General features: G+C 41.6%; 1 protein-coding gene across 7 annotated transcripts in view; it reads left to right on the forward strand.

Annotated features, from left to right (window-relative positions):
- Positions 1-25,102, forward strand: part of ETV1 (ETS variant transcription factor 1) — a 75,537-nt gene that overhangs the window by 23,347 nt on the left and 27,088 nt on the right. For all 7 annotated transcript variants that reach the window (XM_075125832.1, XM_075125829.1, XM_075125831.1 and 4 more), the window contains 3 exons: positions 15,185-15,314; positions 16,940-17,128; positions 21,839-22,086. In XM_075125832.1, coding sequence (XP_074981933.1) covers positions 15,185-15,314; positions 16,940-17,128; positions 21,839-22,086 — 567 coding nt within the window. The remainder of the gene's footprint in view (positions 1-15,184; positions 15,315-16,939; positions 17,129-21,838; positions 22,087-25,102) is intronic.

The raw sequence follows: 25,102 nt of genomic DNA on the forward strand, positions 1-25,102 counted from the left end.
AATAGCCCTTCCCACAATTCCCCTGCAGTTGATACAAATGGCTGTTACTCGTCACAAAGAATCAAGGGATAAGCCCCAGATACCTATGGGTGAGTGGAGACACAGTTATGTGAATATAGCATTGCTGGGGGAATGCTCACATCTGGGCTAGGCTAATCTTGGTGCCAATTAATGGGTTAACTGTGCAAGGAAAACACACCCCTGAGTTCCTAGGTATGCAAAGGCAGCACACCCACTACTTACATCCCTTTGTGGACTGTATCTTACTTACCTGATCAGCTCTGCTGGCCAGTGCAAAAGGGAGGGGAACCATGTGTTGTTGGAGTACAAAGAGAGCAGCCACTTTCTGCCTGGGCTTTACCTGGGTGTAGCTGATCCTTAGAGAGTAATAGTTAAACACTCGAAGTCAGCAAACAAAATTGACACTGCTGCGTTGCATACAGGCCTCAGTGATTTGGCAAATTTTGAAAAAAAAAATGCATACCAAGTTCAGGAATTCTTGTTCTCTTTCTTGGAACTACAGTATATGATTGAGCAAGGTTAACCGGGTTAGAATCTGATTAATTACTTTTATGTTTGTTTATAAAACTTGATGTGTATTGTGTGCTTAGGGTTGCCAACTTTTTAATTTCTGAAAACTGGACCCTACAGCAGGAGAGCTGGAGCCTCCCCCTTTTCCCCCCGAGGCCCCACCCCTGCTCTGCCTCTTCTCTCTGAGGCCCCACCCCTGTCACTCACTGCTCTTCCCCCTCCCCCTCGCTCAGTACTGTCTACCTCCCTCCCCCCTACCAGCTGGGCTCCCTTTGCTCCAGGAGCCTGCCTGCTCGCCCATGAGATGCAGGTAGGAGGCAGCCCCAGATGAGTAGGGGCTGGCATGGGTTGATGACCCAGCGCCTCCTCCCTTGGCCTCCCCACCTGTGGTAACTGGACTTTTGGGGTCTGGTCAGTACATATGACCGGTCACTGTACAGGTCCCCTTTCCATCAGACTTTCTGGTCGAAAACTGGACACCGGGCAACCGTATGTTTGTAGAATTTAGAGTTAAGCTACAGCGTGTTTTGTTGACACATATTTTATTTTATCTCGCTATTAAAAAGACACAGTCAATTTAAAAATCATACTTTGAAAATGTACTTTCTCTTGTTATTTTTAATACTTCTCTACAACAGAGAGAGGCTAAAATAAGACTGTTTCCGGTTAGTTTACTTTGTGCCTTGGGCAGCACTTTGTGTAGTCAATGTTACTGTTTATAGGTTTCTCTGTGGCATTTCCCTTCATAGTATCTAAGCACCTGACAGATATGAATGTGTTTATCCTCACAACATGGTTGTGAGATATGGAAATATTGTTATTCCAATTTTTCAGGTGTGGGAACTAACACACAATGATTAAGATTTCTCAAGATGGGCTACCAAAACAGAGGTACCCAAAATCAGAGGCCGTCTTTTGAAAATGTAGGTCCAAGTGACTTGCTCAGGTTTACACAAAAACCAGGAACTGAGTCTAGTTTCCTGACTCCCAGTCCACTTTCTTACATACAAGATCAGCCTCCCTCTCCCGTTTGCCCTGTTCTTTATGTGGAGTTGTCACTAAGCTACTGGGAAGTGAGAAAACATTTTTTTTAAAAAAACTAGAAAAATGTGATTGGAAACTCCCCAGAATTGGCAGGCCTGAGTAGGTCCTGCTCTATGTCCTGCTAATTGCTGTTTGTTTTTTCTTTTGAGGGTGGGGAGGGAGGGAAATTGACAAAATTTTAAGTTGACAGTGTCTCTTTAAAATAATAATTTTTATAGGTTTTGCATTTAAGTGATCTATTCATTAAATGATGTGCTAAAAAGAGAAATATAGGAAACGTTCTGGTTAGTTCAGGGGTTCAGGTGAAAGTCTCGACCAAGTTTCCCAAAGTTTCCTTCAGACACCAGTTGTCCCTAGAAAAAATAACAAGTTGCCAAGTTTGCCCCTAAAGCTCTTCTGGAAGAAATGTATAGCACTAAATACAGAAATGATAAACCTACTTACTGAAAACTGCAGCAGGGATATTATCTATCTACCCATGTGAGACAGGCAAGCAAGGGCCTATCTTCTCCCACTTTACGAATGGACTTAAGCTGGAGATAGGCATCTAGATGCCTACAGTGAGGCAGCTGTAGGCATTCTCAGAGACAGAAACGTAGGTGCCTAGGGAACTCTTACCCTGAACACTTAGTTAGCAGGTGAGTTTAGGAGCTACAGGGTTTGGCAGGAGTTTTGTGGACTTGAATGGAGCAAACCTGGTCAAGTACCTTTTTTGAGTGGATTCACAGAGCTCTCAACCATGCTTGTAGCTGTGTCCATGGTTTCACACTGACTCAACAGACATTCTAGGCTTCCGGGTGAGAATTCTAGACTCTTTATTGTATAGATGTGCTTATGGCTTCCATCATCATAATATCTGAATGCCTACTACATTCTCTAGCTTAGTGTGAATGGCTGGATACCTATCCTGTCCTCAGCAGAGTACACAGGCCCTGATTTAGTGCCCAAACTCCTCTCTTCCCTGGGATTTGGCTTTATTGATAACTCACAAACAAGAACACAAGAGCTTAAACTTCCTCCTCAAGCTTGGCTGTTTCGAAGGTTTTCGTCCAGGACATTCTTTTTGTTTCCTAAATCCCAAAGAGACACTCTCATTCCCTGTCTGGACTCATTTAACCCACATAGTAGCATGACTGTCAGGGGTAATTACACTAAATCTTAATGTATGATTTTGCACCTGGGTCTAGTGTGATGCAAAAAGAAGAGTCTTTTGTATTTCTATAGTCTTGGGGGCTGCCATCCTGGTACCATTGAATTAATCATTCTAAAGAATAAATCCATTATCTGTTAAATTCCATAGGTCTTCAGAGTAATTTATGTAGAACCCAATTGGTTTCATACCAGTTAAATTAGGACTTTTCCATAAGGGGATCCATCAGTGCAGCTCCTATTTATCCAAAGGCCTAAATTTGGCCCTAATTGCTTCATACTCTGTCCCTTCCTTCCTATCAACAGTCTGAAAAATTTGCTGCATTAGCCCCATAGTTCTCTAGCGCTCTGGTATTTAGCAACTAGTTAACTTGCTCCAAAGATGTTTGCTTTGGAGCAATTATTGTACTGAATTCAGGGCATCTGCCACGAGTACCGGTGCTCTTCCCTCCATCGCCTGCAATTGCAAGTCTCATAAACTCAGACAGGTAAATGTCTCAAATGAAACATGAAGGGGGAACATAAATCAGTGTAAAATACTGCCTGTGACAGCATTTCTGCAAGATTGCTGTGTTCAGAGACTAGCAAACTGTGTCAACAGCTGTAGCGCATACTGAATAAAATATCTCAATGCATTTCTGGACTAGATGTTGAAACCTTATGGGGGTGAGACTCTAGGGGTATGTAAACTAACTGAAACCACGTGCCAAATCAATAATTTCTTTTTTTTTAAGTGTTGACAGAATCTTCCCCAAATAATGTGGATTTTCAGCCTATTCGTAGCTAAACCAATTTAGACCAAATGACTAATAGTGTCCTAACAAGGTGTTTACTGGCAGGCCATTGAAAAGTTTGCTATGTAATTGCGTAGTCTTTATTTTAGAAACAGGTTAACTTTTATTGGCATTTACTGAAAACTTCCTTCTCTCCCCCCCCCCCCCCATCCACCCCACCCACCCAGCTGGCTTCCCCTTTGGGCAAGATTACCTAGTTTTGATACTCAGAAAATATTTGCAACTTTGATTGGCTACTGATGGGTTTTTTTGAACAAGAAGCTATGTATCCGGATTGATCTCAGTCGTGCCTTCGGTAGAATTACATCATCAGAACATTGCAGGTGTACTCCACTAATTCTGAATGTAGCATTTTGTACTATAGTGACTGCATGGTCATACAGATAGGGGCTTGTTTACACTAGAAAAATTACAACTAGTCTATTAATGTTGTAATTTTAAAAGAAATCTATTAAGCTATACTAATGTAAGCCCTAGTGTGGACAAAATTGTTCTGGTGTAACTACGCTTTATACCAGTATAGCTTATGCCAGAAACTGATATAACTGCATCCACAGGAGGAGGGTTTTGCTGGTTTAGCTATACCAGTGTAGTTAAGCCAGCAAAACTTTCCAAGTGTCCCCTTCACATCCATGCTTTAGAAGCAAGACATTAAGTAATTAATCAGTTATATTATTCCCATGAATAGAAAAATGCAGAAAAGATCCTATATGCTAAAAGGATACAGGAGGGCTGTTTTCAGCAGCCTGATAGGCAGGGAAATTGGTGAATAAGAACTTGTCAACACGGGGACCAGCACAGCTATAGCAGCGGCATAATTATACCATTATAGCAATGTCAATATAACTCCCCATGTAGACACTCTCTATTCTGGAATAAAACTGACTTTATTCCAGTATAACAGGTCTGCTGTAATTGTACTGGAATAAAGTCAGTTTTATTCCGGAATAGAGTGTTCACATGGGGAGTTACACCAGCATTGCTATAGCTCTATAATTATACTGCAGTTATAGCTGTGCCGGTCAGTTTCCTCATGTAGACAAGATATAGTATATATCAGCTCCATGGAAAGTAATGTGACATTTCTTTTCAGTGCATAAGGTGGTGATGAGCCATAACATTCAACAAAGGATCCAGCACAACTGTGGTGCCCAGCTCCACTAAACCCCACTCCGTTCTTTAGCCACTGCACGTCAAACCTCTTTTTAGTCTTGGACCTGTGTTACTCAAAGGCTATTTGTTCATGACAGTTCATGCTGAAACATTTGGAATAACTGTGGCGGAAATTTAGAACTATAATGTCCTAGAGGGGAAAGGTCAATGTAATTAATTAGCTAATTTAAATAAGTGCTTACTGATACCTTTCTTCGTCATTAATCTCCTGTTTCTTTGCAATTCTTTTTTTTAAATGTCACCCTTGCAGCTAGAGAAAATGATTCTAATGTGACAATGTTTTCTAATGTAAAATCCTCTGGTACTACAGATTTTAGTGAGGGCCATAAGCATTCAGTATTTCCATAGGTATCAGAACCAGAGGAAATTACCTTTCTGTTTTTTCTCCTTTCCCAAGTCTTTCAGTGGAACAGAAATAAACTTTCACTTACAATGCATTTTTATCTTGATCTGTTATAAATCTAGGTCAGATTTATAGTCAACATTTTTTCTCCTGTCATACCTTGTCATGGTGAGAGCAATTAGAGTAGAAATAGAAGAGAGACTCCCATGTATTCTGACATTTTTTTTGTCCAAAGAGGACTTTAATGACTGCTTTAGTCTGCTTCATGCTGTGTTATGTAGCATTTATGCAATGCAGTGTTTAAAACGGTTTTGCATATTCCACTGGACCATGAATCAATGTGCATTACACATGTGTTATAGGCAGGGAGACAGAATAGTCATGTGCTTTGTCATATAGATTGAATTTTTAAATGTTGCTAAAGTGCATTTGTGATTTGTATAAAGGTGGCAGCTCACTTCAAAGCTGGTTATTTTCGTTTTTGTTTGATGAGGTTCTCTAATAGCTCCATCTTGCCCACATATTTCCTTATTGCCAGTTGGCTCTGAAATCTGTTGCTTGGGCTCATCATACAGAATTAGCTTCCAAAAATGAGGTCCCATGCTGTTTCTATCCACTGGACTGGGTGAGGGCTGGAGGGATTGGATTTGAAGCCAAAGCAAAACTGAATCAGATGGGATAATATCTAATATGTATGCCAAGCAATTCCCAGTTCTTGAAGGTCCCTGGAAAAATCATGGAGCAGGTCCTCAAAGAATCAATCCTGAAGCACTTGCATGAGAGGAAAGTGATCAGGAACAGCCAGCATGGATTCACCAAGGGAAGGTCATGCCTGACTAATCTAATCACCTTTTATGATGAGATTACTGGTTCTGTGGATGAAGGGAAAGCAGTGGATATATTGTTTCTTGACTTTAGCAAAGCTTTTGACACGGTCTCCCACAGTATTCTTGTCAGCAAGTTAAGGAAGTATGGGCTGGAAGAATGCACTATAAGGTGGGTAGAAAGCTGGCTAGATTGTCGGGCTCAACGGGTAGTGATCAATGGCTCCATGTCTAGTTGGCAGCCGGTATCAAGTGGAGTGCCCCAAGGGTCGGTCCTGGGGCCGGTTTTGTTCAATATCTTCATAAATGATCTGGAGGATGGTGTGGATTGCACTCTCAGCAAATTTGCGGATGATACTAAACTGGGAGGAGTGGTAGATACGCTGGAGGGGAGGGATAGGATACAGAAGGACCTAGACAAATTGGAGGATTGGGCCAAAAGAAATCTGATGAGGTTCAATAAGGATAAGTGCAGGGTCCTGCACTTAGGACGGAAGAACCCAATGCACAGCTACAGACTAGGGACCGAATGGCTAGGCAGCAGTTCTGCGGAAAAGGACCTAGGGGTGACAGTGGACGAGAAGCTGGATATGAGTCAGCAGTGTGCCCTTGTTGCCAAGAAGGCCAATGGCATTTTGGGATGTATAAGTAGGGGCATAGCGAGCAGATCGAGGGACGTGATCGTTCCCCTCTATTCGACATTGGTGAGGCCTCATCTGGAGTACTGTGTCCAGTTTTGGGCCCCACACTTCAAGAAGGATGTGGATAAATTGGAGAGAGTCCAGCGAAGGGCAACAAAAATGATTAGGGGTCTGGAACACATGACTTATGAGGAGAGGCTGAGGGAGCTGGGATTGTTTAGCCTGCAGAAGAGAAGAATGAGGGGGGATTTGATAGCTGCTTTCAACTACCTGAAAGGGGGTTCCAAAGAGGATGGCTCTAGACTGTTCTCAATGGTAGCAGATGACAGAACGAGGAGTAAAGGAGTTGCAGTGGGGGAGGTTTAGATTGGATATTAGGAAAACCTTTTCCCGAAGAGGGTGGTGAAACACTGGAATGCGTTACCTAGGGAGGTGGTAGAATCTCCTTCCTTAGAGGTTTTTAAGGTCAGGCTTGACAAAGCCCTGGCTGGGATGATTTAACTGGGAATTGGTCCTGCTTTGAGCAGGGGGTTGGACTAGATGACCTTCTGGGGTCCCTTCCAACCCTTATATTCTATGATTCTATGATTCTAAGGTCCCATTTCTGGGACAGATCATTGAGAACGGGGTGGTAGGTCAACTCCAATGACACTGGATATCCTCAAGTTCCCTTCCAGTTTGTCTTAACACTGGATCACTGCATAGAAATAGAGCTAATCATGATGGCCAGTAACCACCCTAGTGGAATGGACAGAGGCCATATGTCCTGAGTACTGTTGCTTTACTTTTTTCAGTGGGTTTTGATGCTGCTGTTTATGAGGCTTTGCAGATACTGCCACAGGGTGGAAAGAATTACCGTATGGAGTTCTACAAATTTACTTAAGAACCATCAACAAAGTAGCTTTAGAAAACTCCTTTCCTAAGCTGTGGAGTTCCACACGGCTCAGTCCTTCATCTCTTCTGTTCAATTTTTATATGAAGCTCATGAGATTATGCTGATATAACTCATCAGTATGTTAGATATCCAGTCTCTGACTATGTTCGCCTGATATCCGGTAGAGATTGGGACCTAAATGAAATCCAGTTGACTGGAGCTCAGATGAGATCAGATAGAGATGATTCTGATGGGCAGGCACTTTGAGAACCTAGTGAAATTTATATTGATCTTATCTGCTCAACCATTTCCGAGCAATCCACAATCTTGGGACCTGGCTCATCTCTGTCACTTCCTCTGCTCTCCACAGTTGTATCAGTGGTCAGAAACACTTTTTTTCATCTCTGTCTTTCCAAGAGATTGCACCCAGTCCTCTCAGATGAAGATCTTGCCTCTGTCATCTACACCTTTTAAACTAGACTAACTGTAAACCCTTTCAGCTAGTGCAGAGTGGGATAAGAGCATACCACAAGTAGGATCTGCTGTCTGCACTGTATCCCTGTCAGCTACTGGGCCACTATCTACAAACTGGGCCAAGACCAAAGTTATCCAAAAAGATCTCTATCTCTGACTTGCCATGTGACCTTCACCCATCCAGAATTTTGGCACTTACTGTTCCGAGGTGAAGCTCATGTCTTCACAGATACTAAAGAAACATTTATAAAGACTGACATTCCTACCTTGAATGCTGTCCAATAAGTTTTTAGTTTTGTGTTCTGTTGTACTTGATATGGGACTATGAATACTGAGTTTACCGGCTGTGTATTTAAACAGTAAGTAGCTAGCTGTTGGAGCATCATAGTGTTACAGTCCTCATGAGAACCCAGTGTTTGTTTGTTTTTAATGTCTGCCAGTAAGAGCCTTTGTAGAACATCTTCTCAGCTGAGAAGTAACTAACATTTTGCCTTCTTTTGAGTGTACCATTTTGTAACTAGTAGACTTTAATCTTTTTGTCTCAAAAAAGTCTACCTATTATGTGACAGAATAAGTCCCTTCTTAGAATCATCAGGTGAGTGCTTCTCCAGGAGATGAGGGAAATCACAAAAAACACAAAGTAGGGTCCCTGCCCTTAAATGTATTTCAGTTTGCATTTTGATACCAGTTTAGAAATGTTATCGCCTGTTTTGTCACAGACATAATTCACATCTTTCTTCAGGCACTGTAAACAAGAGAAATGGTTTAATAGCTCCATAAAAGCCACTCTCTGCTGATAGCTGAGATTAGACCCTTTAGTAATGGAGTCTTGTGTGTTGGGGGATGGGGAGGGCTTGGCAGAGGTAAATGTACTGGAAAAGAATCTTTGAGAGGCTCTGATGTATCTGAAGTGTTTGCTGCTTTCTGTGTGTGTATGGGAAGATGAATTTAAAGAGTCTGTGACACTGTTGGCTTTATCAGTACACAGGGCCTTCCCCTTTGCTTCTGGAATTTAACTGACTACTAACTGAGGTCATCTCAATCAGTTTATCACCTGGAATTGAAGTGACCTTAACTTAAAGTGAATGGGTTTTCATCTTCTCGCTGGTGTGAAAAACCCCATGCCACCTATTTATACATGTATTTCATTGGTCCTAAAAGCGAATGAGATCACATACAAAATCTGATTGAAGGTATATTTACACTGGAGCTGGAAAGCATAATTTCTAGCTCAAAGAGACATACCCACACTAGCCCTGTTAGAGCTAGCATGCGAAAAATAGAAGTGTAGCTGCAGTGATGCTAGCCGTGGGACAGGCGGATTGACCCAAGAACATACCTGGGCCTCAGGTGGGATCATACTTGGAATGGTTAGCTTCTCCTGCTGCTCGCACTGCACGAGCTCGATCAGAGATAGTATGGATGTGTTTCCTGGAGCTGGATATTACACCGTCCAGCTCCAAGTGTAGACATACACTTCGAGATGATTGTATGACATTAAGGTGAGAAGCAACCCAAAAATGTGTTCAGCGGGTATGTCCAGAACATGACTTATTGTGACTTCTCCATTACTATCTTTCTGGTGGTGCACAAAATCCTCTAACCTATACATATGGGTCTAGCATTACTAAATGACTGGAAGTTCTCTAAAGCATGCGAGTTAGCAGGTGTCAGTGATTTGATCCTGACACCATTTTACATCAGCTAGTACATGACTGTCTCCATACGCATGCGGATAATAAAGTGATAACCTTTGGTCTATAGAGTGAAAGTGAACACTTAGACACTAAGCTGAAAGCGAAAACCCCTACAATTACCCGCTTTATGAGGGTTTTTTCAACACACAACTTTCCTGAAAAGCATACTTATTTTGTCCTTGTGATCGCAGCAGAAGTCTCATCTCTGCAAACTAAAAATTAGCTTTGCATTCAAAGGTGAAAGACTTACAGCCAGTTTCATGAGGTGTTTTCCCAGTTCTTCCTCATCTCAAGTATTCAACTCACGATTGACTTGAATCAATGGTTTCACGTAGTATAGAAGTAATTAAGGCTTGTCTATATGGACAGTTAGTGAACAGTAAACTGGGTTATAAATCTATAGAGCATTAGCCTGCCACTCACTAACTGGCCACATGGACCTTGCTTGTGCACAGTACAGAACCTTTTATGCATGGTAGCAGGGTCCACGTGGCCAGTTAGTGCATGGCAATCTAGTGTGCCTCAGATTCACAGTCCAGCTTAATGTGCACTGTCTGTATAGCCAGCGCTTGCTATCTGACACAGCTCCTTCCTTGGGCTTTCCCAAGAAAAGTAACTTATTGTACCAAATTGGCCCAAATTAATTACAGTTTGACCATGTGCAGAGAAGCTTACCGCCCTATTTATCTCAGGCAGCAGGGCACTAAAGATACCAACATATAAGTCGTAGTCAAGGCAAGGTGATTTCTAATCACTTACAGACGTTTTAATAAAATAAGTCTCCACTGAGTCCTAACACGAAGACTTCACTCAGAACAAGCCTCATTGACTTGAATGGCGAGTCTGCATGAGTAAGGTAGTCGGGATCAAGGTGTTGATTGCTGACAATAGTCAAAGGAAGACAGTGCCTCAGACCTAGTGGCGATGGCCTGTAGTGTATATGTGTGCATGTTTATATATGCATGCCATTTATGAGTTTATAGCACAGTGGAGTTGTTTGCTTTACTAACTTTTCCACAAAAAAAGCACTTTTTAACACACACACCCCCGCCCCAGGGATACATTATAGAATGCAAACATAAAGAGAATACAAATTAGCACATTACATATCAAAAACGTGTATCTTTTTATAAGGCACATAAAGGCACACCAGACTTACACAGTGATCCATTTACTGCTAAATACAATGAGCCAGATCATGCTTGTCTTATGTCAGCAGTCATGGTAACTTCAAAGGGACCACTACTAACATGAGCAGTGCACTGAGCAAGATTAATCCGGACTAACCTTACTCTCACAGGTAGACCAGTTGCTCACAAAGAATCCCAGCAACTCATCCAAATAAAGTTTGTAGGATTGGGCCCTTGTTTTATAAAGGGTCATTTTTATTTTTTTATTTTTTTAGTTTGGAGGTGGCCATCTTTGAGTAATTAAGTATTTGGGGTGAAATCCTGGCCCTATTGAAGTCACTGGCAAAATTTCCAGTTATTTCAATGGGGTCAGGATTTCTGGATTTTACCTGGTGAGTTTTGGGGAGAAAAGGCCTTGGTTATTTTAAATACCATTATTTTTTTAACTTGGATGTATGGGTACCTTGCTCTTTTCCAGTAAGAATACAAATATTTTTTAAAAAAAAGCAACCCCACTTTCCCCAAAAGTACTTCATGGTTTAAAAAAACTTAAATTCAGTGTAGCAAAACAACAAATAATATTAAATAGATACAAAAAAATGTTGCTACCTACAGTGAACTGTAGTGTGTGTGTGTGGGGGGGGGGGGGAAGGAATGGCAGTGAAGATAAATAAGTATTGGCATTTTGAATGCTTAAAATTTGTCTGGTTTCAAAGTAGCAGCCGTGTTAGTCTGTATTCGCAAAAAAGAAAAGGAGGACTTGTGGCACCTTAGAGACTAACAAATTTGTTTGAGCATAAGCTTTCATGGGCTACAGCCCACTTCATCGGATGCAATTTGTTAGTCTCTAAGGTGCCACAAGTACTCCTTTTCTTTTTAAAATGTGTCTGTTGTGGTCACTCAGTCCTCATCAGCCAGCCTCAAGGGGTGGTTTGAAAGGTCAAGTAGCCATCACAGAAAAAATGTAACAAGTATATTCTCAGGATCTCTTGTCCTTTCCTTCCCCTTAAAGTGCCCATTTAAGGAGTGGTGGATGGAGTTTTGCATGACAAGTGGATCTGGGGTGTTCCTCAGGAGGGCTTTACATTTTACAGCTATGTTATCTGTCCTGGCCATAGTTAAGGTATGGATCTAATATAAAATCGCTATGGACTGAACTGTGTTCCCTACATGAAAGGAAGGAGTTAACCTGTTTCATTTGATACACTTCACCCTAGCTCATAAAACTTGGAAGAAGGTGGGGTAAACTTTAATTAAAACTATAGCACAGATGCCTTCTAGTGCTCTGCCCTGGGCCTAGCTAGGACTGTACTGTAAGCAAAATAAAATGTACCTCTCAGTGGAGGCAGCAGGCTGGAGCTGTGTTCAGTGAAAGTAATTTAATTAGTGTTGATCATGACTCCAGATGATGGTGATTTGATAAGGAATAATTTAGTACTTAACAGCCTTTTACATGCACCAACTCCGTGTGGGAAGGTAAAGCAAATTGCACAAAATGAATGTGCTGCTTTCACTTGTGCTTGTGCCGGTGAGCTGGAAAACTGCCTGTTTGCCGAGGTTCAGGCTCTCAGCACTGTGATGAAATACCCAACCCGTTCTGCATGCAGGGCTGCGGTGTGGGAGTCTCTGTACTCCCGTTATTTCAAAATAAATAAGGGAAGTCATTTTTCATAACAGATTAACTCTGAGGAAGCAGTAAAGTCAAAAAGAGAAAATAGAGCAGCGTGTGGCCTTTGTGCGACTATGCAATTGTTGGCTTTTAAAATAAAAAAACCTGTTGCATTCATAGGTTAACTTGCAATAGATTCAAATCAGAACAAGTCACAGACTTAAGGTAAGAGCCAGAGATACTGGGCCTGTCAGAGGGGGAACACAGTCTCTGTGGCCAGGACAAACAGGATATGTCTACAGTGCAGTTAGACACCTGTGGCTGGTCCGTGCCAGCTGACTCAGGCTCACAGAGTAGATGTCTGGGCAAGCTGGGCTGCAGCCTGAGCTCTGGGCCCCTCCCAGCTTGCGGGGTCCTAGAGCCTGGGCTCCAGCAAAAGCCCGAACATCTATACCTCAGTTAAACTGCCCCACAGCCCAAGTCCCATGAGCCAGAGTTAGCTGGCATGGGTTAGCCATGGGTTTTAATTGCAGTTTAATTTGCACCCTGTCCTTAACTTGGGTTAGCAACATGGGTTAAAATAGTGGTAAAGACACAGCGACTCAGCTTTTAACTTGGGTTTGCAGCTAGAGTTATATAGGGAAGCCTGGGGTTGAACTCAAGCTGCTGACTCGAGTTAAAAGCGAAGTTGCTGTGTCCTCCCTGCTATTTTAACTGGAATTAGCTAACATGGGCTAGCTAACCTGAGTTGCGAACACCCTTTTTTTGTGGTGGAGACATACGTGGAGTCTAAACCGACATGCTGACTCCTGGTGGGTGGATAGGTGGTTGTAGGAGTTGCACACAGATGTCTTTTCAGCTGAAGATCTGATCCTGCTCTCACATGGGTGTAAATTCAGATGTAACTCTGTTGAAGTGAACGGAATTACATCAGTTTCTTCTTGTGTAAGTAACTGAGAGAAGAGTCAAGCCTTAAGAGGGGGAGAAAGTTGTATTTAAAGAAATATTGAGTTTCTTGTTGTTGTTTTTTTCATTTAAGACAGATTTGTCCGAGCTCTGTGATAGAGTGGGGAGAATTGGCAACTAATCAGGAGCTCTGGGGCCACAACTAATTTGCATATATATTTACATAAAGGGCTAGATCTTGCTCATCATAATCATACATGGAGTCTCATTTCCTCCAACTCCTCACCTGATTAATGAGAGTTAGATTTGGCCCCAAATCCTTTGATTAAAAATAAATGTACACAACTGTTGTACTTACATCATAGAAATTGTGGTTAAAGTACAGTACACCAGCAATAAAATCCTGTAGGATATCAGCATTGTTCTACCCCGCAATGACAGGGAAAGCCTGACCATGGACCACATTTTGACCTCTCATTTAAATTTTGGCGCCCTTAATTGAAGAGGTCCATTCAAACTTTCCCTTGGTTTTCCTCCAGTGCACGTTCACTTTTAAGAAGACTGCATGATCTGTTGCAATATATATTACTTTAAGAAAATGTATATGTGTGTGCACATGCTCAACAACCCCCCTCCCCCACCCCCACATTTTGGAGCTAGCATATGTCAAACTATCACTTTTAAGATTACATGCAAGTGAAGGAATGATGTAAAGCCTAAGGGTACATAATAATGCTCTGATGCTGCACTGACATTTGCTAATGTGGACCCCGGAATGTGTGGGGAGTCCCTCAGAAGTCACTGAAACTCCCCAGACGTACAGGGTTGTAGGAGGATCCCAATGTGATACAGGTGTCGAAAGCTGAAATTTCAACAGGATGTTCTGGTGATATAATCGACCACAAGAGTTAAGATGAAAGGTTTTAGGCATGCTAACAGAGTCCAGAGATGGAATTGTAGCCTCGTTGTGTATTGGACTGTATTTTAAAAATATTTTTTTTTAAAAATTGTCTTTTAGGACTGCTCTTCTCCAACATTTTTGTACTCCCATAGCCCTATTCTGTTGCCCCTTATTGGATTAGCAAAAGGGGTTGAGGTAATTCTGAGCTGTCAATGTAGATGCAGATGAGCATCTTTTACCTTCATTTTGGCTAAGGTCGACCTTGAACTACAGAAAAGGTTGAGGTTAACAAGCTAGCCCTATCCTGACTTTGACCTCTTTGCCCAGTTTAGATAAACCTGTGCTTCTCATTCATATTCCATTTCTGTCCCATCCCTTCCTCTTGCTGCCTTTGAATACACTGGGTAAAATCCTGGCCCCATTAAAGTCAATGGCAAAATTCCCATTGTCTTCAGCTGGGCCAGGATTTCAGCTAATAAATCTTTTAGTGAACTATATAAGGCTTTTTTATTGTGTACGTTTCTGACATTACTTTGTTATTATAACATCAACTCTTAAGCCTGTAATCCGCTAATTTCGTAAATTTTATTACAAGTTTTCACATATTTTGTGAGACCAAAAAAATTAGAGGTCCTGTATTTGAGGCTCATACATAAGAAATTAATTTTGCAGTAATAGGTGTATTACTCTTTAAAGTGAACTACTATGCCTTTACAGCTGAAAGCTACCACGCTAATATTACTTAGAAGCATTTTGTGCCTGGGAAGTATTTTGCCTCTGACAACATTTACAGTAGCTAAGCCAAATATAAGTGGGCTGTTATTTTCCTACTAGTGAGATGGGAGCCTGGCCATCATTCTGTTAAACAATAAAAGTGCTAATAGCCAATGCAAAGGATCTCTGGTGTCTGTTTCTCAATTTGACACCCAAAGAAATGCCTGAAATGTTCATTTCTTCCACTGTGTCTATTATTACAGTGGTTTAATTAATTGTGTTTCATTAGCAGCATCTAACTTGCTTGATAATGCACACTGTTTAATACCATGCTTGGTTTCTAACTCCATGTTTTTGTTGTTGTTTTTTCTCCTTTCCAGTGGCTTTTCATGGTCTCCCAGTGAAAATCAAGAAAGAACCCCATAGTCCATGTTCGGAACTTGGCTCTGCTTGTAGTCAAGAACAGCCATTCAAGTTCAGTTATGGGGAAAAGTGCCTGTACAATGTCAGGTAAAGCAACAAGGAGTACTTCTATAGTAGCTTCAGAAGTAGGACTGCAGATTTAAATGAGGACCGATTAAAGAGAAATAAAACCAAAATAGAGATCTATAAAAGTTACCTCTTCAGCAGATAACAGACTCATGAGATAATGCATTTAGCTGAACATTGATGGAACTGTTTACAGTCCTATCAAGCACTTAATCATTTTAAAGCAATAATTTTCATTGAAATACTCGTGGCTGCACTTCTCCTCTGGATGTAGCCATAGTTTAAAAAATGGGGGAGGGAGTCTTGTTTACTGCGAGCTGTGTTGAAAGTACTTTTAAAATGCATTATGCACTTTAGGCTGAGAGAGAGCTCCTGGTAACAGGCGAGAGATTGGCAGGTCTTAGCAACACTTTAGGTATTTGACAACTTTTGCAGATGATATATGTGTGCATTCATGGACAATTACAGTGTAAAAATAGTATTTTATTAGGCTTTGCAGATACTTTTATTTTTTTAGAAGGAAGTGGTCTCCCTCTGATAATCAGGATAGACAGTAAATGTTTTAATTATTTTAGGAGATAAAAATGGAGTTTGGTATCATTTCATTCTTTATGCATGTTATTTTGGTTCAGATTTTTGTCTTCCTTTTCTCCTCAAATGTTAGCAGTTGCTGGGTGTCTTATTGGTGTTTTAGTCTATTTGGGAATCTTTAACCCAGTCAGCACAGAATTTTTGTTCACATAAGTACACTACCATTATAGGTATCAGCAAAACCATCTAGATCTGCCTCTTCATGTGACAGACAGGGCACCCCTGTTGCAAACGTGATAAAACTCAGTCACAGAGGAATGATCTTGGGGATTTCTGCTTTACTTACCAAGGTGACCCTTGTCACCTATTAGGTACCCTTTTAGACCCCTTTATTGTTTTAGCCCCCATAGATGCTTACTCGTGTGCTGAAACGTTGAGCAGGCAAGTAATTCCACTAACTTCAGCTGGACTACCAGTGGTCTTGATTCAGGAAAACACTTATGCATGGGCTTAACTCTAAGCACCTGCATTAGTCCTTTCTTGAATAGGAATGGACTTGTGTACATGCTTTATTGTTTTCCAGAATCAGAAAACATGTGAATAATGTTAAGCACACGCATAAGTGTTTGCAGGATCAGTGCTTCAGTTTTGAGAGAGGAAAAAGTCCGTCAGTGGAGGCTGCTAACATCTGCGTGTGGGTAGATAAACTAACAGAGCTGTATTTTTCTGGGTCAGATTCCTTTTCTCCAGTTGCATTCTTTATTGTCTCACTCTGAGGTCTGTGCAGACCACGGAAAGCAGGGCAGGCTCTTTCTACTCTGGTCCAGCTGCCTATGCTTTGAAATTTTCTTTGTGCCTGTCTCCTGTTAGTGTCTCACTGTAACACCAAATCCTTTTAAAAATACATCTCTGCCCCACAGAGGCAAAGAACATGACCTCCATGTGTAACTGCTAGCTAACTTTTCTGTGTGCTTTTCCATGTACAGAAAAGAGAACTCCCCCAGAACTCCCCCAGGTGCTCTCAGAATAAAAGGAAGATGAATAGGATAATGTTTCTGTGGTACTACATTTTATTTGCAGAGAAATTAACTTCTCACCTTTCACCCTGCTGTTAGTGCCTATGACCAGAAGCCACAAGTTGGAATGAGGCCCTCTAACCCACCAACGCCATCCAGCACTCCAGTGTCACCGCTTCACCATGCATCCCCAAACTCAGCTCAGACTCCTAAACCCGACCGGGCTTTTCCTACTCACCTCCCTCCATCCCAGTCCATTCAAGACAACAGCTTCCCTATGGATCACAGGTAAAAAAAACAGAAAACCAATACCCTAATGACCACAATAAAAGATATTGGGTTGGCAATAAAAGATATTGGCATTGATAGTTAAGGCTGTTGTCTGATTCTGCTACCCTTCTTTGGGTTGAGTAGTACTTGACTCTGTAGCTATTCCCATTGAAATCAGTGGGACCAGGATACTAGTCAGTAATGGCTAAGAGTGGCAGAAGCATCCTTCGTAATTGCATTTCTATAACTCCTTTATAGGGGTCTGTCAGCCTGAGATTTCTGCTGTGGAAGCTCAGATTGGCAACTACAGTGTATCAGGGCCTATTTCTGCCACCTTTACTTACCATGAGTGGTACCGTACTCCTCAAGTAATTCCACTGAAGCCAACAGAACTACCTGAGGAGTGAAGTACTACCTGGCATGGACCAGGGTATCAGAATCTGGCCCCATGCTAACAAATAAGTATGTAAGATTGTCTAATACACATCTGAATAGAAGGATGGGTATCTTCTGGAGTTGCTGTTAGAGAGTGTAGTGTCACTTTGCATACTCTTCCCTGAAAGGGTGAGTATTATTTTTTGAGAGCTTTTTGAAATACAACAGCTTATAAAAAGGAAATTAAGCTGCCAAAATAAACCATGTTCAAACAATATTAGACTGAATAAAACTCACAAAAGCTAAAAAATCCAGAATTAAAACTGAAACTGTGCCCTTAAGTCACCCTGTTCTGTTTTGCTGTTTTAGAGGTCTCCCGACAATGGATGATCTTTCTTAGCTCACTCCCCTTTGCCTAAGTTTTGCAACACATATGCTCAGGATGGAGTTTCTTATTTTTGCAACTGTCAGTTTACCTGCTTGCATGCGAGTATAAGTAAGATCTTAACCTTATTATTTGAACATGGTTTTGTTTGTTAAATAGCGTGCATACCCATAAGTACACACATGTTCAGAGTGACACATGAGCGCTTCAAAAATATATTTAAAAAAACAATCCATGTTGAAATAAAATTAAGATCTTACTCCATAGAGCATATGGGTTCAGATTCACCCCTGCTGTGCCAGGAGATGCAGTTTGTATGCTCCTGCACCAGCAAGCTCAGCTGTATGCAGAGGTCCCTCGCCTCATTTCTAGGGAGAGATGGTGGTGTTTCCATTCCTGCTGCCTATTTTGGGTTCTGCTGGGGAAACTTTAAGTTCTGCATGAGACTATATGAGCCTCACTGGCAGGAGATGGAGTAAGGCGGCACTGAATCAACACATTCAGTTGTCTTCACCAAGATCCTGCCCCATCCTTCTTGGGCTGTGTTGGAACTGTGCAGGCCCTCAATAGAGGGCAGATTGTGGTTTTGATTGCAGGACATCGGGCAAGTGTATTTCTGTAAGAACACCAAACTCAGATGGCTGAGCAGGTTTGGCTGAAATTTTCTAAACATTAAATTGCTCTCTATTCAGAGAGCAAGATGGACTATTTCAGATTAACAGGTTTTTGTTTGGGAGCAACTGAAAAGGAAGGTTATAGCGGAAGCTGCATTTCAGCCTAAACATATACATTTGGAGGGCTCACATATACCTTTTCTCCAGTGTGTATAGTTTCTCATGACACTTCGCTTTATAATAGGTTTGTCACATGATATTTTCATTATATTTACCATATGGTTTGATGCACACCCTCCTAAGGACATTTTGCATTATGCTTCCCTTCACTGAAGGAATAATTAGTGAACAACCTTTTAGCAAAGCCCCAAGTAATAAACTCAAAGAGTAAGGCTAATGTTGTGTGGCTAAAAATTCCATTCTTCTTTATTTCCAAAAAATGGTACATTTTGCTGTGGAAGGTATTTTTTCCTTTCTGTTTTTAATCCTGAATTTGTTTCATGGTCTCCTCCTACCATTCCTTGCTTCCCTTTCTGAACTCAGTGGTGTGTACGCAGATCTTGTAAATATTTTTGTGAGAAGAATATGGAAAGGTCTGGATTGCAGGATGATCTGTTGCATTCTGCACAGGTCTGGTAGGAGAGAGGCAGGCTTCCTTTATTAGTGTATTCAAAAAATACTGTTGTTTTAAACAAATCAGTTCTATGGTTGAATGTGATTATATGCATCTATATAAAATGCGTGTACATTTCTCTGGACCATACATTCTGTGGCTTAGGATAACAGCAGCCTCAAGAACATTCAGCTTCATACAAGGCATGAGTGTATGGGGGACAAATAGTCCTAACAAGTACCAAAAGGAATCAAATTCACTTGTATAAACAAATGGCTTGATTCCATACAAAGCTTCCAGTACAACAAGTATTATTAACTTCCTTTGAGGCTTTTCAAGTGAGCCTGTTTCTTATTTTAACTTCAAGTTGCAATTTTCTGATTCACTCCTTGACAGTTCTTAATGATAATTTCTGCTTCTTTTTTTGGCTAATGAAAAAAGGAAGAGAGGGGAAATGAATGCAGTGCCAGTCAGCCTAACTATTTCATAATATGTTTGAGTTTCTAAGTTTATTTTGTGCAGGTGTAGGTGGAATTGCAAAGCCTAATGTTATGGTGTGCCACTCCAGAGTGGAATATTCTTCAATTTTTTAAACTAATTAAAGTTCAGTCTCCATTGCTATCTTATTCTTCAGTTGTTTCTACACATGACAGTAAATATTTGGGTTCATGGCAGTGTTTTGATGAAAGTTGAATAGATGTTAAAATTTGTGTTTGAAATGTGTACTTCATAAGATTTATATTGAAGAATGTATTGACCTAACGATCAAATCCTACTCTCCTTCTCCAGCCAATTTTCTCAAAGCGAGCATCTGATTTTACTTGCATGAACCGCGTCAGTTCACTCCCAAAGTACAAGAAACTGAAAAATCATTGGTTCCTGGTCGTGTATATTTTGACAGAGGGAAACTTCCATCTCTCTCTTGAAGATGGTTGTGTTAAATAACAGCTTGTCTTACTCTTTTAGGGTGTGTCCACAGTTGGAGCTGGGGGTGTAATTCTCAGCTCAGGAAGACAATTGTGTGCTTGCTGTGATCAAGCTAGTGTGCTGACAATAGTGTGGCCACAAAAGTGCAAGCAGTGGTAGGGGATAGCCACACCATGTATATACCTCGGGTGTTTGATGGGCAGGGATTTGGGGCAGCTAGGCCCTCCCCATCTTGTGCTGCCGTGGCTACATTTTATTTTTAGTGCTCTAACTCAGTCAGAGCAGGGGTGAATATGTCTTCTCGAGCTGGAAATCGCACCCCCATTTCCAAGTATAGACATATCTGTGGTTGAGGGATGGCAGGACAAACAGTTTACTTCAAAAATATCCCAGTTACTGTTCTGTGGATCAGCACAGAGGCAATAGGTCCCAACTCCACCACGATTGTTCAAAACCAAGCCACCTGGGGCTGGCTGATCTCTTCCCTTTATGTGGGGGTGGGGAAGCCATGTGAAAATGTATAATTCACCAGGGAAGCATGCCACTGAGCCTCTCTTTCCTCATACCTCTGAACGTGCAGAAGCCCAACTGCTCAAATTCAGCACACATAGTTGGGGCTCTGAGGTCTTGTGGGGGGAAACATGCCAGAGCTGGGGGAGGGGAGAGCATGGACCATGCTCCTTTCCATTCTGGTGCATTACATGGAGCACTAACTCCCCTCCATAGCTTCCACTTCCCTTGGAGAGGAAGACTGTGTACAAATGGTCGGGGGAGCAGTGAACTCTTATGAGCCCCTTGTTTCAATGACAGCAGTATGAGTAGAAGGCCATCCTTGGGGCTGTGTTCTTTTTTTTTTTTTTTTTGGTGTTGTCTCCCAGTAAACCTGTTAGGTCTGTGGGATTTGCAAGGTGCACCATTCCTTTTTCCAGAGGGGTGAGAACTCCTCCCCACTGAGACAGGAATGTGACACCAAGTCTGCAAGGTGAAGCTCCTTGGTTTTTTCACCATGAGGAGACAATTGAGGCTTTTTAACTTTGTGGAATGATGCCCAGATCTTACCACTGACATCTTTATTTGTTTGGAGATGGCATCTGTAAGCAAACAGATACAACTCTCTATTCTTTCATAAGACCTGATTCGCTAAGGTGCCTTTATGCCATGCTGGCAGCATACAGGGGCCACCCCCATGAGAGTGTCCTCTGTGCAGGCCTGCCCCCTTCCTCAGCATGTGGAGAGCTGGTGTAAGTCACAGTCCCTGTTGGAATAGCAGAGGAAGTGTGTATCTTTTTAGACTGTAATCCTTCTGGGACATGGATTGTCTTTAGTCTTTTTATACAATGCCCAGCACAATGGAGCTCAGATCCTGACTGGGGCATTTGGGAAGTACCATAATATAAATATTTACTACTAATAAAATGATAGGGCTATTCTCTGCTTCCCATGTCCCATAGGGGGCCTTGGGAAACAGAGTATAGCTGAGAGTATCCCTTGGCGGCTCTAATTTATGCTGGAAATAGGCAGGACCATAAACAGCCCCAGCGTATGGAAAAAGTAAAGGCAGTTGAAACCCATCTTTCTTCTTCTGAATTCCTGTCCTGTTTTTAGAAACAGAGTAATTGAGAATTGGGCCCAGAAAATTTGAGCTCTTTTTTTATTTTTTTCTTAATTCCATCTTTTGTTGATTAAGGATAAAAATTTAAAAATTATACCTGGTTTGGGGTTTTGGTTTGTTTTTTATTTACCATCTTGTCTCTTGAGTTACCAAGTCACTCTGCCATTGCACTTTTGAGTGACTTCTCTCACTTGTGTCATAGATTTCGCCGCCAGCTCTCCGAACCTTGCAATTCTTTCCCGCCTTTGCCTGCAATGTCAAGGGAAGGACGCCCAATATACCAACGCCAGATGTCTGAGCCAAACATCCCTTTCCCACCTCAAGGTTTTAAGCAGGAGTACCATGATCCAGTCTATGAACACAACGCCATGGTTGGCAATTCAGCCAATCAAAATTTCCCCCCTCCGCTGATGATTAAACAGGAACCTAGAGATTTTGCATATGATTCAGGTAGGTAAGACTTTTTTCTTTAGTTCTGTGAGAAAAATAATAAAGCCTAACAAGGGTTAGGCCAAATGGTCTTTATTCTCAGTGATGTTTAGATGCATCTGAATTCAGACTTGCTTTTTGAAGGATTTTAAACCCCTTTCGTTCATTTAGGCTTGGCAAAGTAGCCTCCTTAGATAATAATGCTGATAAAGCAGTGTAGTGAACCTTGCACTGCAATTGCCTTCTCATGTTTGGTCTGTAAAAGACTTCAGTTTATCGAGCTATCTAGAAATTAAATATGAAAGGCAGAGGAGAAACTGATGTTTTTAAACTTAGGTGGGTTACCTCTGTTGGGTTTTATTTGTGATATGCTATAGGTAATCACACTTTCAAAAATGGCCTCTAAATTTGTGCTCACAATTTTATGAGCACATTCATTTTTGTCTGCCAAGAATAGGGGCCTGATTCTCCTGCTACTTATGCTCCTTTATATCAGGAGTAACTCCATTAAAGTCCAATGGGGTTTACACTACTATAAAACCAGTGAGGGATACGAATTAGGCAAATCAGTGCTGACTTCTCAATTTGTGTGTAAACTGTTGTGTTTTGTGGAAGCAAATAACCTGTGGATGCCAATTTGCTGATGTAGAAGATAAATTGTTATTAATCATGTTTATTCCAGTAGTGCCTAGGGATCAACCACAAATGGGGTCCCATTGTGCCAGGCATGGGATATAGTAGCAGACAGTCCCTGCCCCGGAGAGCTTACAGTTGAAATCAGTGGTTCCCAAACTTTTTCTGTCACGCCTCCCCCTAACCCATAATGCAACCTATCCGTGCCTACCCTGAGAGCTGCGGTCAGGAGCCGTGGCTGTGGAACCACAGCCCGGGCCAGGGTTGGGAGCTGGGGCCAGGAGCGGGGCTGTGGCCAGGAGCAGAGCTGGGGCTGCTGTCGGGAGCAGGGAGTGGAGCCGTGGGCGGGGCCAGAAAGGAACGAAACTGGGGGCAGAGCGGGACTGGGTGGCGCTACCTTCCCACCCCTCTATAGGGGCTGGCCTGGGCCCTGCTGCGCCCCTCCCCAGACGTTCCTCCACACACCCCCTAAGGGAGTGCACCCCACAGTTTGACAGCTCGGGGACCACTGGTCTAAATAGACAAGACTAACACTGGGTGGGGAAGGGGTAGAAAACACAAGCAAAGTGAATAATATGAAGACATCATGCTAGTGCCAGGATTATTTTGGTTTTTGAGGGGTGGGTGGGGATGGGGTTTATTTAGGAAGGGATTAGCTGAACTGAAAGACAAGAGAAGGGACTGGTGAGAAGGACAGCAGGTACAAAGAGGAGATGGAGATGTAAGGGACAAGTGTGGAGAAACTGTGGGATGAGGCAGTTGGGGGCTAGAGCAAACAGTCAACTAGCACAAGGTAGAGACACTTTGAACTGCAAAGGATCAGATCCAGAGCTGAACTTCTCCATAATTGGGGGGTTGCTGAGATCCCTGGTTTTGGTTCTGATGTGCCTCTGTTCTTATCAGAGCAGCACGAGAGAGACTGTCTGCACAGTTAACATGGCCACGGATAATAGAGGACTTCACAAGTCCCTTACAATCTTCTAAAGCACTATTATTCAGCCTACTAAATTAAAGGGTTAAAGAAAGGCTCTTTTGTATGCATGCTTCATACTCGGCAAGGGAAAGGGATCTCCTTATTGCATACTGTTACTTTAAATCTGAGGCAGGGTTAATTTTCATTTCTGTTCCAAATTTTCTTTTTAGAGATGAAAAGTGAAATTTAATCTGAAAGAAGTGCAGTTTTTTACCTCTCTCTTTTTTTCACTGCCAGTGACAGAAATGTTCCATTTTAGAGTAATGACATTCAAGCAAAGTTGTTGTTTCGTTTGTAGATGAATAATTAGGATTTTTAAAAATGTAATAGCTGTGTAACCAGTGGTCATGAAAAATTAATCTCTTGGTATCAGAAAGTATTTTTATTGGCCTTAGAATCACTGCATTTAAGTTGACACATCTGTACACTCCATAAATTGCAGTCAACAACTGTGGTCTGTTGATATTTTGTCTTGCTGCCATCTGTTCTCTAGAAACCATCATTTTCCCATCTTTGCTAAGAGTACATTAAATAACCCCTTAGGAAACATAATGTATTTGTCACTGAATCATTGATTTCATTTTTCACCTATGGATGTTGAGGGGAGCAAATGCCATAGTGGAAAATCTTTTTTGCATGATATTTCCTTGCAGCTCAAATAAGAACACTGAAACATATTTAAAAAGTTCATTGCAATTCACTGAAGATGTTCCTTTTGGGATGTTTTTAAAGGAGCCTCATAAAAGTTCATTGCTTTTGTGCACTATACTTTTATACATTGTGGAAATCTGGTGAATGAAAAGCATTATTATGGAATGATTATAACTCTATTAAAACATGACATTAATTATGACATGGGAAATGGCAGACCAATTAGTTGTAATTATAATTGCAGGTATGCAATTTCTATTGCAGAATGTTTGAGATAATGGAAAGAGGGGGAAAAAAAGAAAAATGTCAACAGAGCAGAAGCTCTTTACCCTTCCCCCTCCCCCCCTTCTCCTCTCCCCCTGCTCCTCCTCCTCTTGGAAAATACAGTTTCTCGTATATGTTGAATTGCAGCAGAAAATTAAGTCTAAATCTTCTGGCTGTCACTTAATAGATGTATATAATATTGTACATTTTATACAGCACCTTTTAACTCAAAGAGTAAGACCCTTAGCTGGTATAAGTTGTCACGGCTCTGTTGAAGTCAAAGGAGCTATGACAATTTTGTTATGACAATTTACATCCGCTGAGACTCTGCCCCAGTGTGCTTTAGAAGCTGTATATGTGTGTGTGTGTGTGTGTATATGTATATATATATATATATGGGCATCTCAATGGGTTCTGTTGTGTGCTTGTCCCTTTTTAAAACCAAGCATGTATATAAGTACTCAAATATAGATGGAGGAGTCTAGCCGCCGATGTCCGTTTTTTGAAAACTTGGCC

The sequence above is a fragment of the Caretta caretta genome, chromosome 2, assembly GCF_965140235.1.
Source record: "Caretta caretta isolate rCarCar2 chromosome 2, rCarCar1.hap1, whole genome shotgun sequence".
Taxonomy (NCBI): Eukaryota; Metazoa; Chordata; order Testudines; family Cheloniidae; genus Caretta; species Caretta caretta.